Below are 13614 nucleotides of genomic sequence, written 5' to 3' on the forward strand. Positions count from 1 at the left end.
CCAAACTGCTGGGTTTACAGGTGTGAGCCACCACGCCTGGCCTAGTTGACCAATTTTCATCTGTCACTGTGAACTGCATCTTAAGACATGTCAATTAATCTCTGATTCAGTCAATTCTTTTTATTTGCTGCAGTTGGAGACAGTGGAGCAGAGCCAGGGGAGCCCTAAGGGAGACAGCTCCCATTGATAATGCCTATGAAGACGTGCCCAGAGCTTCATCAGATAAAATAACTGGTGCAGACAGTTGAATAAGATGGGGTTCTGAGGTTTCTTCAGTAGCCACTACATCCATTGAGAATAGCACCACAAAGAACTGGCCTCTGGATTTCCTTACTTAAGGGAATTAAGTAGCAGGAAGCTTTGTTAAAAAGGAAATAGCACACTGAATATATGTGCTCTCAACAAATTAAAATAATTTCCTTTGTCATGGACCCCAAGGAAAAAAAAATGATTAATAACTTTGAAAACTTACCAGCCAGATTTTCTGAACTCAGGGTTGAATTATTATTTTCTACATTTTTTCTGAGAAGTTGTGAATAATGTAAATTATTATTTTCTTTTTTCTTTCTTTTCTTTTTTTCTTTCTTCTTTCTTTCCTGAGACAAAGTCTCACTCTATTGCCCAAGTTAGAGTGCAGTGGTGAGATCTCAGCTCACTGCAACCTCCACCTCCTGGGTTCAAGCGATTTTCCTACCTCGGCCTTCCGAGTAGCTGGGACTACAGGCAGGTGCCACTATGCCTGGCTAATTTTTATTTTATTTTTTTGTAGTAGAGACGGGGTTTCACTATGTTGGCCAGGCTGGTCTTGAACTCCTGGCCTCAAGTGATCTGCCCACCTCGGCCTCCCAAAGTGCCGGGATTACAGGTGTGAGCCACCGCACCCGGCCTATTGTTTTCATTTTTCAAAGAAGGTATGTTCCACCCAGTACAAAGGGTAAAATTCTGGATGAAGCAAATGAATCAATAGCTCACCTTAATAACAAAGGTTGCTCACAAAGTTGGCTTAGTTAACAAATGTTTCTCAAATTTCTATGCTAAATATTCTCAAAAAACAATTGCAAGGGAAAACTGGCTGTTTTTGTTATAGGTGACGTCCTAACAGTAAAAATGAAGTTTGAGAATTAAAGGAAGAGCCTTACTTGACCACTGACATGATCAGCCATTTGAAACCATTTAATTATGCTGTACTGATAAAAAGTGTGCATTAGTATTAAAATAATTCATCTTTTTTTTCACCAAGAAATTCCTGGATGGTGTAGTCTCCTATCTGATGCTTTTCTCTGGAAGGAGTAGTTATGAATCTCCTTGCTTAGGTTCTAGATTAATTGGACTATGTTTACACACGGGTGGCAGCATTATGATTGAGAAGGGCACTTGCTTAAGTGGAGCTCCTTTCTACTTCCTTCTTTTACATGGCTGCTGCGGTAAGATGGCTAAGGCTTTTGGCAGGTAGAAGGAAACCCAATCATCTTTTATGTCATCTCTCATTCTCCTTCACGTATCTCTGTCCTCAGAGGGTCTGCCTGCCCTTACTCTCTCTGGTTATCACTTTTCCTGTGCTTCTTTGAGATCAGGTTCAAGTTTAAGGGAGGCCTCCAGCCTTGACCATATGCTCTAGCCAAGTTTACCTGAGTTCTGTTCATGGGGGGATTCTCTACAGCTCAAGCCCTATAGCAGTAAATTTGTCCTGTGCTTCTGTGCCTCTGCCCCCAACTGGGAAGTCATGGAGGGTGGTAGGGTGGGTGGCAGGATTTGGGTATTTCTTGGTCCCTGGCCCTACCATTTCATTGCTACCTTTCCTGTTATTAGCCTGAAGTAGCTATCAAAGCAGGGCAAAACTACTTCCTTTAATGGGACTTTTGCTGCTAGAAATGTTCAGATATCAGGCATAGAGAAATTGTCTGGCTATTAGACACATTTCCCAAGTCGATATATTTAATGCAATAATACCTCACCACTACCCTAGTGGTTCTCACTCTTCAATCTGCCTAAGACTCACCTGAGGAGCTTATAAAACAAGTTCAGATTTGTGTGCCTCACATCCAGAGTTTTTGATTCACTCATTGCCAATAGTGCTGAAAATCTGCATTTCTAACAAGTACCACAAATTGTTCTAATGTAGAAAACATTGCTTCACTGAAATAGGTAGGAAACTCACCTTTCTATTTTGTCTTGGCAGTAAATCATTTTAATATTTAAAAAGTTAAAAAGAATCCCCATATAGCAGGGAGGGGAATGAAAAATTCAAAAGGGCTTTTAAGATAAAACACAAAAATTCAGACCACTGGTGGATTATCAACTCCAATCCCCGGCAATCTGAAAAATAATTAGACAGTGTCTTCAAAAATGTTGTATGTCTGACAGGAACAGCACAGGAGCCACCAAGCATTTTTATAGAATGAAGCCACAATGAGACTCTAATGCGCCACCGGGTTCCATTTCAGCTCTGCCACCCTCTAAATTTTTCCTCAATTTCTGCTTCAGATGGAATCTACTCATGAAAACAGAAACACAGAGAAATTAATCTGGGGAGTTGGTTAAACAGATAGAAGATTGAAAAGACAAAAGAAAAACATTGATGTGATAGGAAGAAGCTACCACTTCTAGGGCTGAAGAATCACTGCAAAGCAGTTAGGGTATCAGGGCTTAGAGCTTGGAGGAGAGACCCCTGGGGCTTGGACCCAGACCTCTCAGGAGGGCACTGTCCAGCTGGTGCTAGTACCTCTGAAGGGTACAATGAGAGTGGGGATATGGGGACAGACTGGAAACTGGACCCAATTGTGACTACCACAGGAAGCACTGCTGGGTGAAATGACCGAAATAGCAAGCAAAACAGAAAAGAGCAAATCCCTTCTCCCTCCTTCCACCTTGTAGCCTCCCTCTAATACCTCCTGTGGCAATGCCTAGTAGCAAGCCAGCTGTCAGAGTGAGATGTGGCTTGTGGAGTCCCAGCCCCATCACTACAAAGCACAGTAGAGAAGGATGGATTTGGACCTGAGGGACAATAGCTTGATAACAACCACCATCTACCCCTTTGGCTACTCAGCATCCACACACAGCCTTCTACACATTACTTACACTTGTATCCACAAACAAAAACCACTTTGTGTTTTGCATAACAAGATGAAACTGGTGTCCAAATAAAGATGCCCTCATCCTCTCCTTGAAATGGGAGATACAAACTTCCAAGAATCATTCATGCATTAATCTCTAGGCAATGTTCATTCTTCTTAAATTTGGCCACAGTCCCATCTGGATAAAAACTAAATTGTAAAGTTGACCACAGACAACAATCTTTGTGTAAAATAATAAGGGGAAGGAGGAAAGGCAGAAAAAGAAATTGGTTTGTATATACAAATAAATATATACATAACAATTAAGGAAGAAGCTATGCAGAGCTGCTGCCGCGTTTATTCCTGCAATTGGCCATGAGTCCCTAGTTGATATTTGTAACTTCTTTCTACCACTACTTAGTCCCTGTTTCCTTTGTCCTCATCAAGGTCTCAGTTGATTAGTTCTTTACCCAGTGGAGTGACCCAAACTTTCTTTTTGGAAGAATCTGAATCCACAATGGTCCTGTGTTTTGGTGATTACAATTTTTCTTTAACTTTTATTATTGGGCATAAAAATATGAAGAGAGGTCCCAGAGAGCCCTGTGTTCTAAATATTGTCCTTTCTGCTCCCATGATGTTGTAGCAATCCAGTTTCCTCTTGGTAATAAAGAGCAATTATCCTGGCCAGGAAAGTAACCCCTTCTTTGCTTGCTGGTTAAGGGTCATGAGAAGCTCAGAATGGCCAAGTGGCAGTGTCACTTTTCTATTGTTGTGTCCCTTGGTACACAATAGTAAGACTAAGACCTCCCAGGTCAAAGTTGAAGGACAGTCAGAAAAAATAATGTGAGTAGATTAACAGGTGTGATAGTGAGAGGAGTCACTCCTACTTTTTCTCTTTAATTTCTAGACCCGTTTATTCTGACAATGAGAGAAACAATGCTGTATATTGCTTGCTGATTTAAAGCATGTACTGCATCCCAAAGATGAAATGACATCTCTGGCAGATGCTGTGGAACACTGCTTAGATCCACCTTAGGACTGTGGCATTTATTCCCCTAGCTACCAGAAATGTTGCCTGCTGACAGTTCGTACTACACTCCTCTCTGGGCATTTTCCTCAGCAGGAAAGGAGGCCAAGATTATGTCCCCCTCTTGGTGGCAACCTGCATTCAGTGACTGGTTGATACGGGAATACAAAGGCCTGGCACCTTAACCTCAATTTGGAACAATTCTGAAGCAGCATCCAAGCTCCAGGAAGACCTAAGCATTCAGCTGAAGCCTATGTTGCAACTGCATCATAGTTCAACTTTTCCCTTGTGCAGTTCTACTACCCTCTCTCCCATTAGGCATTGTTTCCTAGAGCATTCTCCAACAAACCTGTGGCATTCAAGTGACCCCCTCGGCATCTATTTCTAGGGAACCTACCTAAGATGCTGTCTAATCAGGGTGATATCTCTGTACTGGTGCCATAACTGTATCTTCAGTAAGCCATGCCACCATTCTATTGGGCTAGCTGCTTCTGGATGGTAACGGATGTAGTTATAGCAGTGAATTTTATGAGCATAGGATCATTGCTGTACTTCTTTTGCTGTAAACTAAGTTCTCTGATCAGGAGCAACGTTTTGCAGAATACCATCATGGTGAATAAGGCATTCTGTACATCACATACGATGATGCTGGTAAAAGTATTAAAGTCAGAGAGGACAAATCCATAACCCAGAATATGTGTTTAGTTGAGTAAGGACAAATTGCTGCCCCTCTTGGAAGGAGTCCACCATGATCCAGCTGCCATCAGATATTTGGCTGTGATCTTCAGGGAATAGTGCCACATTGGGGGCTCAGCAGTGGTCTCTGCTTTTGGTAGGTTAGGTACTCAACAGTGATGGTAGCCAGATTAGCTACCAGTTTTAAGCTCGTGCATAGCCTTCATCCCTTTCATCATGGTGGCCTGCATCCTGTGTACATGGGTTCATCAAGGAAACACTCTGAAGTCTGGGGGAAAAGACTGACTGATATCCACAGAAAACACCAGCTTGTTCACCTGACTGGTAGAGCCTCGTTTGCAGTGGATGCCCTTGGGTGAGTGTTCACGGGGAACACAACTATCTTTTACACTCTGTGCCCACTTTGAGATATCCTTATAACTTGTTCACCATACTTCCTGTTACTCACATTCCAATCTCATTCTTTCTGAGTCCTTGAAACCTAGGACACCATTCACCTCTGTCTATGAACCAACATAGATTGTTGGCCATCTCTCAGCTCAGACAACATGGACAACCAAATGTCCTGCTTGAAGTTCTGCTGGCTAGGATTTCTATTCTACCCTATTTCTAGCATCTTTCAGGAACATTCCTCATGGGTGTCATAATGCTTCAGCCATCCACTGTTGTCCAGAATAACCTATACACAAGACCTGAGAATTTTTCTCCTTGGTCATCTAGCTGTGAAGAGCTCCCCAGTAGGCCATAGGTTTGGATTGTAGGAGAAGACGCCACTCAGTAAGAGTAAGTGTAAGGCTCTGAACCACCTGTTTATGTAGTTGCTTGTAATTCTAGACCTGCTCATGTCCAAGTTCTTAAATACCATTTTTAGTTGATAATGAATCACTGCTGTGCATGCACAAACTTACAGTTGTGTGGGCCAGATATGCTCAGATCATGATTGGCAGCTCAGGGGTCATTCAGTGTCCCAGGGTGATGCAGGGCCCAGTAGCCAGGGCCCAGTAAAGAATCATGAGCTGTGTCTCAAAAGGAGAATAGCTGCCGGCAGAAGCAACACAGATTTTCTCTAAAACCCTGGAGGCCTGTGCTGTGGTTTTATATATGATTACTCTGTACAGAATCACTACTTACCATGGACACTTTAAGTATCATTGTCTATTAGGGTTCTCCAGAGAAAATGAACCAATCGTATGTAGATATAGATACTGTTCCATAGTAAGCAGATCTATGCAAACCTATCCTCAAAGGTCAAGGAAACTGAGAGATTGAGGAAAGAGGCTGACGAGTCCAGTTTCTCAGAAAGGAACATTTAAGAGGGACTTAAGAACATAGGCCATGTTCCTGGAAGCCATGAGACAAGATGGTGGATCCTGTACCCTTACTCACCAGACCCAGAGCTTACATACCTCAGGGAAGGGGTATGTGTGCTTCAGAAGGGACGTGTAGAACAATTACTTAAGGTCAGGATTTATGGTAAGTACTATAACATTAAAGTTCCTTTGATCTAAGGGCAGGGTTTACAGTAAGTACATGCTCTCAAGCAAGGAACAGCAGATAAAACAGACATTTTAAAGGCATTCCTGGAATGAGTTAGACAAAAGTCAACATGGCGGGTTAGCATCTAAGATGGAGTGGCTGTAGCCTCCACAGATGTATAGCTATATAGAAAGATATCTATTTAAATTTTGTTGACTTTTGGTGAGGTCAGCCCTGTAAATATAGGATACAAGATTCTTTTAAGACCACCACAGAAACTCTCTGGTTCTCTGACTGTGACTTGAGCTGAATTTAAAGACCTGAGCTTGTTACTTTCTTTTTATAAGTATTGCAGGGCGTTCTGAAGTGGCCATCTCCATCCCACAGAACTTGCAGCCCATCATTATTGTCATAGTGATTAAGTGTAGCAGCCAGTTGGTCCCCAAGGCATTTGCTCCAATAGGCAATTCATCACAGCCTACTACAGGTGCTATTTGTATTAGTTTTGATGACACTTCATGCCATGATCTACAAATATCCCATGTTTCATTGATGAAGACTCAGCATTGTATTTGAGGCCAAGAATATGACCAAATCAATTCCAGAATCCCATCTTCACAGGTATGTTTCCTAACTCCACTGTGAATACCACTTATCAGTCAGAATCACTTAGGGAAACAGAAACCATACCAGTTATTTTAATAGAGAGAATCTGATATAGGAAATTAGTTTAACAGATATTGGAGGGTTGAAAAGGCAAAAAATAAACACTAAGACCACTTAGACTTAGTGAAAACAGGCTGCGGGAACAAAAGGAAGAGGTTAGGCTAACATTAGAAAGCAGAAGCTTGGAGAAGGGCCCTTGTGGAGCCAGGATCCAGCTCTTTGAGTAGAAAATGTCACTCGGCTAATTCTGGCATCTCAGGAGCTTGGACAAAGAACATGTCCAAGTGGCTGGTGTTGGTTTCCCTGAAGGGGCACAGCAAGGCTGATTGGAGGGCAGGAGGAGGTTTCTGGAAACTGGAACTGTTACTGCCAGGATGAAGAACTGTTGTTGGAATGACACTGACAGTAACAGCAAGCAAAATAGAAACTACTAAGTGCCTTCTCCTTCCTGCCACCTTGAAATCTCCCTGTAGCAACCCCTATTGGCAGAGCCTAACTGGAGCAGCCTGGAAAAGGAAAAGTGTGCTTTGCAGAGTCTGAGACAAAGAGAAGTTTAAAAAGGTGGGTTTGGAGCTGAGTCACCATAGCTTAACAATCGGCGTAGTTTTCTTGACTGTAACCTGGTTGTTAAAAGAATGAAATTATGTCACTTATATTAAATGTATAGAATTACGCCTGGTACATAGTAAGTATTCAGTAAATGTTTCCCCTTCACTCATCAATTGAGATGATCATGTGTGGTTTTTCCCCTTTTGTTCTGTGAATATACTGCATTACATAGATTGATTTTTGTATGTTGAACCAGCCTTGCCTTCCACTTGGTCATGGCATTTAGTCCTTTTAATATGCTGTTGAATTCAGTTGGTTAGCTTTAAAAAAAAAAATTGCTATTTACCCGTCTAGACAGAGGTGGGGCTTTTGGAAGAAGCAGCTGAGTCAAAGTGACCTTGAAAATGTAATTGGAGAACTTTCTGATCTTTCTGCTTTGAAAGCAGTTCCAGTTTGCATTCATGAGCTGTCTAAAAGAGGGTGATCTGTTTCCTCTACTCTCTCAGGCTTCCCAGTTATTCTCGGTGGATATAGCTAAAGGCAAATGGGAAACATAAATTGAGTGATTTAGAAGACATTTTTGAGATCCTAGTTTTTTTCTAAATGTCAGGGATTGTTTTGACTGTTAACTTAGGACTTAAGAACCTGAAAATAATGTCAGGCTAACTTACCAGAAATTTATAGTTAAAGAGAAAATCTGGCTTTCCTGGATCTCTGATCTAGCTCAGTGGGAAAAGGCAGCCTGTTCGTATAGCAACCCCACTCCAGCCTTGCTGCTCTAAGGCACATCCAGTAAGATACCTCAGGGGTCACCTGCTTGCTTTCCCATCTGTTTGGCAGTGAAGTAGGAGATTACAAGCCTTGTCCTGTAGCAGGGAGAGGGATTTTCATGGGGAGAAAGTCCTCTGGTCTCCTAGAAGCATTTAGGGTTAACCTGAGGTAGGGTTTCCTAAGATTTCTTAATGATAAATCACCTGAGGTCCTTCCCTTGGATATTTGATTCTGTTGATCTGAATTGGGAGCTCACATTTTGTCCTTTAAAAAAGTGGCCCACATGATTTCTTTGTCAAGGGAAGTTTAGGGAGCTCTGCCTTGGGGCAAGACGGCAGCTCTCTCAATTCTGCAAAAGGGAACTAATATAATATTTAACTACTGCAGAGAGCATCTGCTTGGATAAAATCTGTCTAGGAAGGAAAGAAGGCTACAGTTATTATTCAGTGGAGGAGGAAACTCATGGGGCTGTTTGGAAGTTTTGCAGTCATGAATGAGATAATGTTATTGAAAATTAAACTGTCTTCTCTACATCAACTTGTGTTTGGTTGGAAAACAGCAGGCTCCAAAACACAGCTGGTGTTTCACCTTGGAGACCAGGAACTGTGTGGCCACCATGGAGGGAGGGTCCGAAGCATGTGTCCCAGTGAGCCAGGTCATACCTGATGCTTATTCAACCCCTGGCAGTGATGCAGTGCATAGAAAGGTTTCCTACGATGTTGTTCCTCTCCCAAGGCTAGAATTACTCCCCAAATGCAGAAAGCAAAAGGCGTATGGGGTTGGCCAGAAAAGAACAGGATCTTAGGGCTTTGTGAGAACTATTATTGAAGTTTAAGTATCATCACAGCTAGGGGTTCGTGAAGTAGATAGGAATACACATGCGGTCAAGAAATAGGTGTCTGTCTATTCCTAATGAGCTGAACCACTGGGAAAATCAGGTTAGACTCCTGTGCATGTGTGGATATATCAAGGGCCCTGTTCACTGCTGGAGACCCTTGAGGGAGCTCTGCCATTTCTACAAACCTGTGTTGGGGAGGACAAAAACAGGGTCTTATGGCAGCATCTTAAATTGCTATAGAAGAGTACCTCCTGGGGCCAAGGCAGGAAGATCACTTGAGTCCAAGAGTTTGAGACCAGCCTGGTCAACATAATGAGACCCTATCTCTACAAAAAATTTTAAAAATTAGCTGAGCATTGTGATGTGTGCCTGTAGTCCTGGCTACTGGAGAGGATGAAGTGGGAGGATCGCTTGACCCAGGAGGTTGAGGCTGCAGTGAGCTATGATTGTGCCACTACATTCCAGCTGGGTGACAGAGTGAGACCCACGCTCTAAGAAAAAAAAAAAAAAAAGAAAAGAAAAGAAAAAGAAAGATGGACTCAATAAGTTAATTTTTGAATGTGTGATTGAATGAATGTGAATTAGAGAGACAGCTTGTCATTGACTTGCAAAACAGAGACCTCCACTTGTTGACAATACATGAGAAAACTTCAGGCTTCATTTCTCAGACCTTTATTCTTCTAAACAAGGTCCAGCCCTCTGTGTGTTACACCCTGTTAAGCACAAGCCCTGAGTTCTTCTATAACTAATTTGGACCTGTGATTCCTTGGCTCTCACAATCCTCTCCACTCTAAGAAGCAGGGTGAGGCCACAAGGAGCAATGGAGCAGGGCAGCGGCCGCTTGGAGGACTTCCCTGTCAATGTGTTTTCCGTCACTCCTTACACACCCAGCACCGCTGACATCCAGGTGTCCGATGACGACAAGGCTGGGGCCACCTTGCTCTTCTCAGGCATCTTTCTGGGGCTGGTGGGGATCACATTCACTGTCATGGGCTGGATCAAATACCAAGGTGTCTCCCACTTTGAATGGACCCAGCTCCTTGGGCCTGTCCTACTGTCGGTTGGGGTGACATTCATCCTGATATCTGTGTGCAAGTTCAAAATGCTCTCCTGCCAGTTGTGCAAAGAAAGTGAGGAAAGGGTCCCGGACTTGGAACAGACACCAGGAGGACCATCATTTGTTTTCACTGGCATCAACCAACCCATCACCTTCCATGGGGCCACTGTGGTGCAGTACATCCCTCCTCCTTATGGTTCTCCAGAGCCTATGGGGATAAATACCAGCTACCTGCAGTCTGTGGTGAGCCCCTGTGGCCTCATAACCCCTGGAGGGGCAGCAACTGCCGTGCCGAGTCCTCCTCAATACTACACCATCTACCCTCAAGATAACTCTGCATTTGTGGTTGATGAAGGCTGCCCTTCTTTCGCGGATGGTGGAAACCACAGGTATGGCGTGTCTACTGGGGGAATGCACTCCTTCTAGCCATCTCCATCGTGATCTGTGGCTGTTTGGTCCATGAATAAGGTGTTGGGAGACTGCGAATCTCTGCTTAGCCTGTTGCCCACGATGGCAGCCTTGGTTCTGTGAATGGTGCTTTGGACCATAATGTACCTGTGTTTTCTGCTCACATTTCAGGCCCAGTCCTGATGCTGACCAGGTAGAAGAGACACAGCTGGAAGAGGAGGCCTGTGCCTGCTTCTCTCCTCCACCTTACGAAGAAATATACTCTCTCCCTCGCTAGAGACTATTCTGATATAATAATACAATGCTCAGCTCAGGGAGCAAGCGTTTCCGTCATTGTTACCTGACAACCGTGGTGTTCTATGTTGCGACCTTCAGAAGCAACAGCAGTGCCCAGGCAGCCTGACAGAGATCATTCAAAGGGGGAAAGGGGAAGTGGGAGCAATGTCTCAGACTGGTAAAAATTAGACTGGCCCGAGGCAATTTTCCTCTGGAACGGTTTCAGATTCCCTCGGGTAAGAAATCTCCTGTGTAAGGCTCAGGAGCAGGAATTTCACTTTTTCATCCCCCACCTTCCCCCTTCCCTGTAGGAAGGCATTGGTGGCTCAATTTTAACCCCAGCAGCCAATGAAAAAATCATGACTTCTGAGACTTTGGGAGTTTCCACAGAGGTGAGAGTTGGTGGGAAGGAAGCAGGGAAGAGAAAGCAGGCCCAGCTGGAGACTTCCTGGTGGCTGTCCTTGGCCCCAAAGCAGACTCACTAATCCCAAACAACTCAGCTGCCATCTGGCCTCTCTGAGGACTCTGGGTACCTTAAAGGCTATAAAATAAAACAAAACAAAACAAAAACATCAAACCAATGAGATAACATAAAGCATGTCTCCTGCTAGAATAGTATTGGATACCTGGCTAAATTACACAAAATAGACCGTAATAGGATAACACTGTGTATAAATCCTTCCCTGATCACTGAGTCACAGTGACCCCTGGCTGCTGCTGTTCTCTTCTGCAAGGTTGAAGCTTGACTTGTGATGTACCTGGGTGGGCTCTTGGTCCACCCCGGGCTGGGGCCTGCACCAGGCATGAACTAACTGGGCCCAGCGGCTGACAGAACACAGGACTTTCCTAAGTACCCGTAGGTCTGTGGAGCGAGACAGAGCAGAGTTGCCATGTCAACACATGGGGAATGATATGATAGAAACAATCTTTATGACTAAAAGAAACTCATCTTCTTCATTAAAATCTTTGGTGTCCTTAATCTCTCTGAATTTGGCTGTGTAATAAACAACTGGAACTGACTCACAGACTTCAGAAGAGACAGTTTAAAACCATTAGGTTTTAAAAGAAAATATTTGCTTTAGGCTTCAAAGGCAATGCCACTCAAGGTAAGGGTGGCACATCCCAAAGGATGTGCCACATGGAATGTAGCAATTCTTTAAAAAATGTTGATATCATGTTTGTATATGGAACGACTTTTACTAATTTTGATCAGAAGTGTCTAGCTTTCAAAGGACATGAGTGAAGTAAGCTTGGTACATTATTGTTGTTATTGATGTTATATCTTAGGGACAAAGTCTTTTCACATCCACTTTCATGTTTGATGATAGTTGATAGGTGGAAATGATTTCATTTACAGAAACTAGCTTTATGTTCAACAGATCCCTGAGACACTGGTCCCTAGCTGAGGGCCATTGGTTTTGGAGAAGAAGTTTGGTGACAAGGACCAGACTGAACATCACCAGTGGCATGCTGACCAACAGATGACACTTTGGGCCCCTCATGCCACCCTAACCTTGAGTGCTGCTTTCACTGTCTCCCCCCAACCCCTGCTATCCTCACCCACCCCATAATTTTATGTTCATAAATTTGGGCTACAATGAACATCAAAAGTAGCTCAAAAAAGAAAACCTTGTTAGGGAAGTACATCCCCATGTGCAGCTGGGGAGGGCAGGGCAGACAGTTGGTCTTGGAGATACCTGGAGTCAGATATGCAGGGAGGTGGCCTGGAGAGTTGGGATGGTTAGTTTCAGGCACCAACAATTCCTGTTCCAAGACAGAGGGAAAAATGCTAACATAGAGGTCATTTATGCTTTCAAAGAGAGGGCTTCAGGGCTAATGACTTCAGGAGCTCGAGGTAGGAGTAGGGTCTGCAGCAGTCAGGGATCAGAAAACGGGAATTTGTTCATTAGTGCAACATTTATTTATTGAGCATCTACTCTGTGTCTGGTCCGGGTCCATCAAATGGAAACGTAACTGAAAAATTCCACCAACAAGAGAGCATACATGGTTCTGCCCTTGCAGAGCCTCTAGTCTAGTAGTCTAGTGGGGGAGAAAGATACGGATTCATTACCTGTATTAATCGTCTATTAATTGTTCTCTGACACCACTGAGAAGTCCTGTGGCCCTAAGAGGGATTTGGACTCATCAAAGGGTCATGAGGCTTGCTTGGGGAAGTGAAGTCAGGGTCATTGCCTTGTATAATCCCAGGGAGCACTGTTCACAGGGACATCTAAGTGACAGGTGTCTGTGGACCTGTGGAGACTGTGCTAGGAGCTAAAGGAACAGTGGCTGTCTACTAGACAAAGAGGAGAGGGCAGGAGGGAGAGGCCTGGCAGAGCCACATGTGGGAGGCAGTATTAGGAGGCATTTAGCAGGCTGTGTCAACCTTTTTATTTTTCTGCTGCCACAACCCTCAAACAGAGGTGCCTTCCAGTAACCAAGAAATTACACCCACCAATTTTCTTGCTTTGAGACAACCACTCATGCTATTTCTTTATTTGGGAATTTCAGGGGCCAACCTGATGGGAAGCCCACTGAGTGGCTCCTAAACTCTGACTTCCAACCAGGTCCTTGCTACGTCTCTGACCAGCAGGACACATTCCCGACAGAGTTTCTGGTTTGTTGTCCAGATATTTGCCTTTTATCATTCTTTCACTCAGTATCTCATCAGGGGTGAACCATGGGAAACTATGATCTGGGGACACTGATTGGAGTCCAGCTCCTGGCTATGCTCTTTTCCCTTAGATTATCAGTGGAGGAAGCAGCTCTGGCTTGGAGCGGGTGCCTGAAGGTTTGG

General features: G+C 43.8%; 1 protein-coding gene across 1 annotated transcript; it reads left to right on the forward strand.

The window, feature by feature from the left end:
- The first annotated feature begins 9844 nt into the window (after nucleotides 1-9844).
- On the forward strand, nucleotides 9845-11796 carry TMEM174 (transmembrane protein 174). The gene is made up of 2 exons (XM_005557132.3): nucleotides 9845-10522; nucleotides 10713-11796. The coding sequence occupies exons 1-2, from the start codon at nucleotides 9897-9899 to the stop codon at nucleotides 10816-10818; spliced, it is 732 nt and encodes a 243-aa protein (XP_005557189.3). The 5' UTR covers nucleotides 9845-9896; the 3' UTR covers nucleotides 10819-11796.
- The last annotated feature ends 1818 nt before the right edge of the window (nucleotides 11797-13614 follow it).

Source organism: Macaca fascicularis, chromosome 6 (assembly GCF_037993035.2).
Source record: "Macaca fascicularis isolate 582-1 chromosome 6, T2T-MFA8v1.1".
Taxonomy (NCBI): domain Eukaryota; kingdom Metazoa; phylum Chordata; class Mammalia; order Primates; family Cercopithecidae; genus Macaca; species Macaca fascicularis.

Excerpts from the sequence above, each read along its gene's own strand:
- TMEM174 (XM_005557132.3), top strand. The coding sequence starts at position 9,897 with ATGGAGCAGGGCAGCGGCCGCTTGGAGGACTTCCCTGTCAATGTGTTT. Across the intron at positions 10,523-10,712 it reads GCGGATGGTGGAAACCACAG|GCCCAGTCCTGATGCTGACC; the intron begins GTATGGCGTGTC and ends CTCACATTTCAG.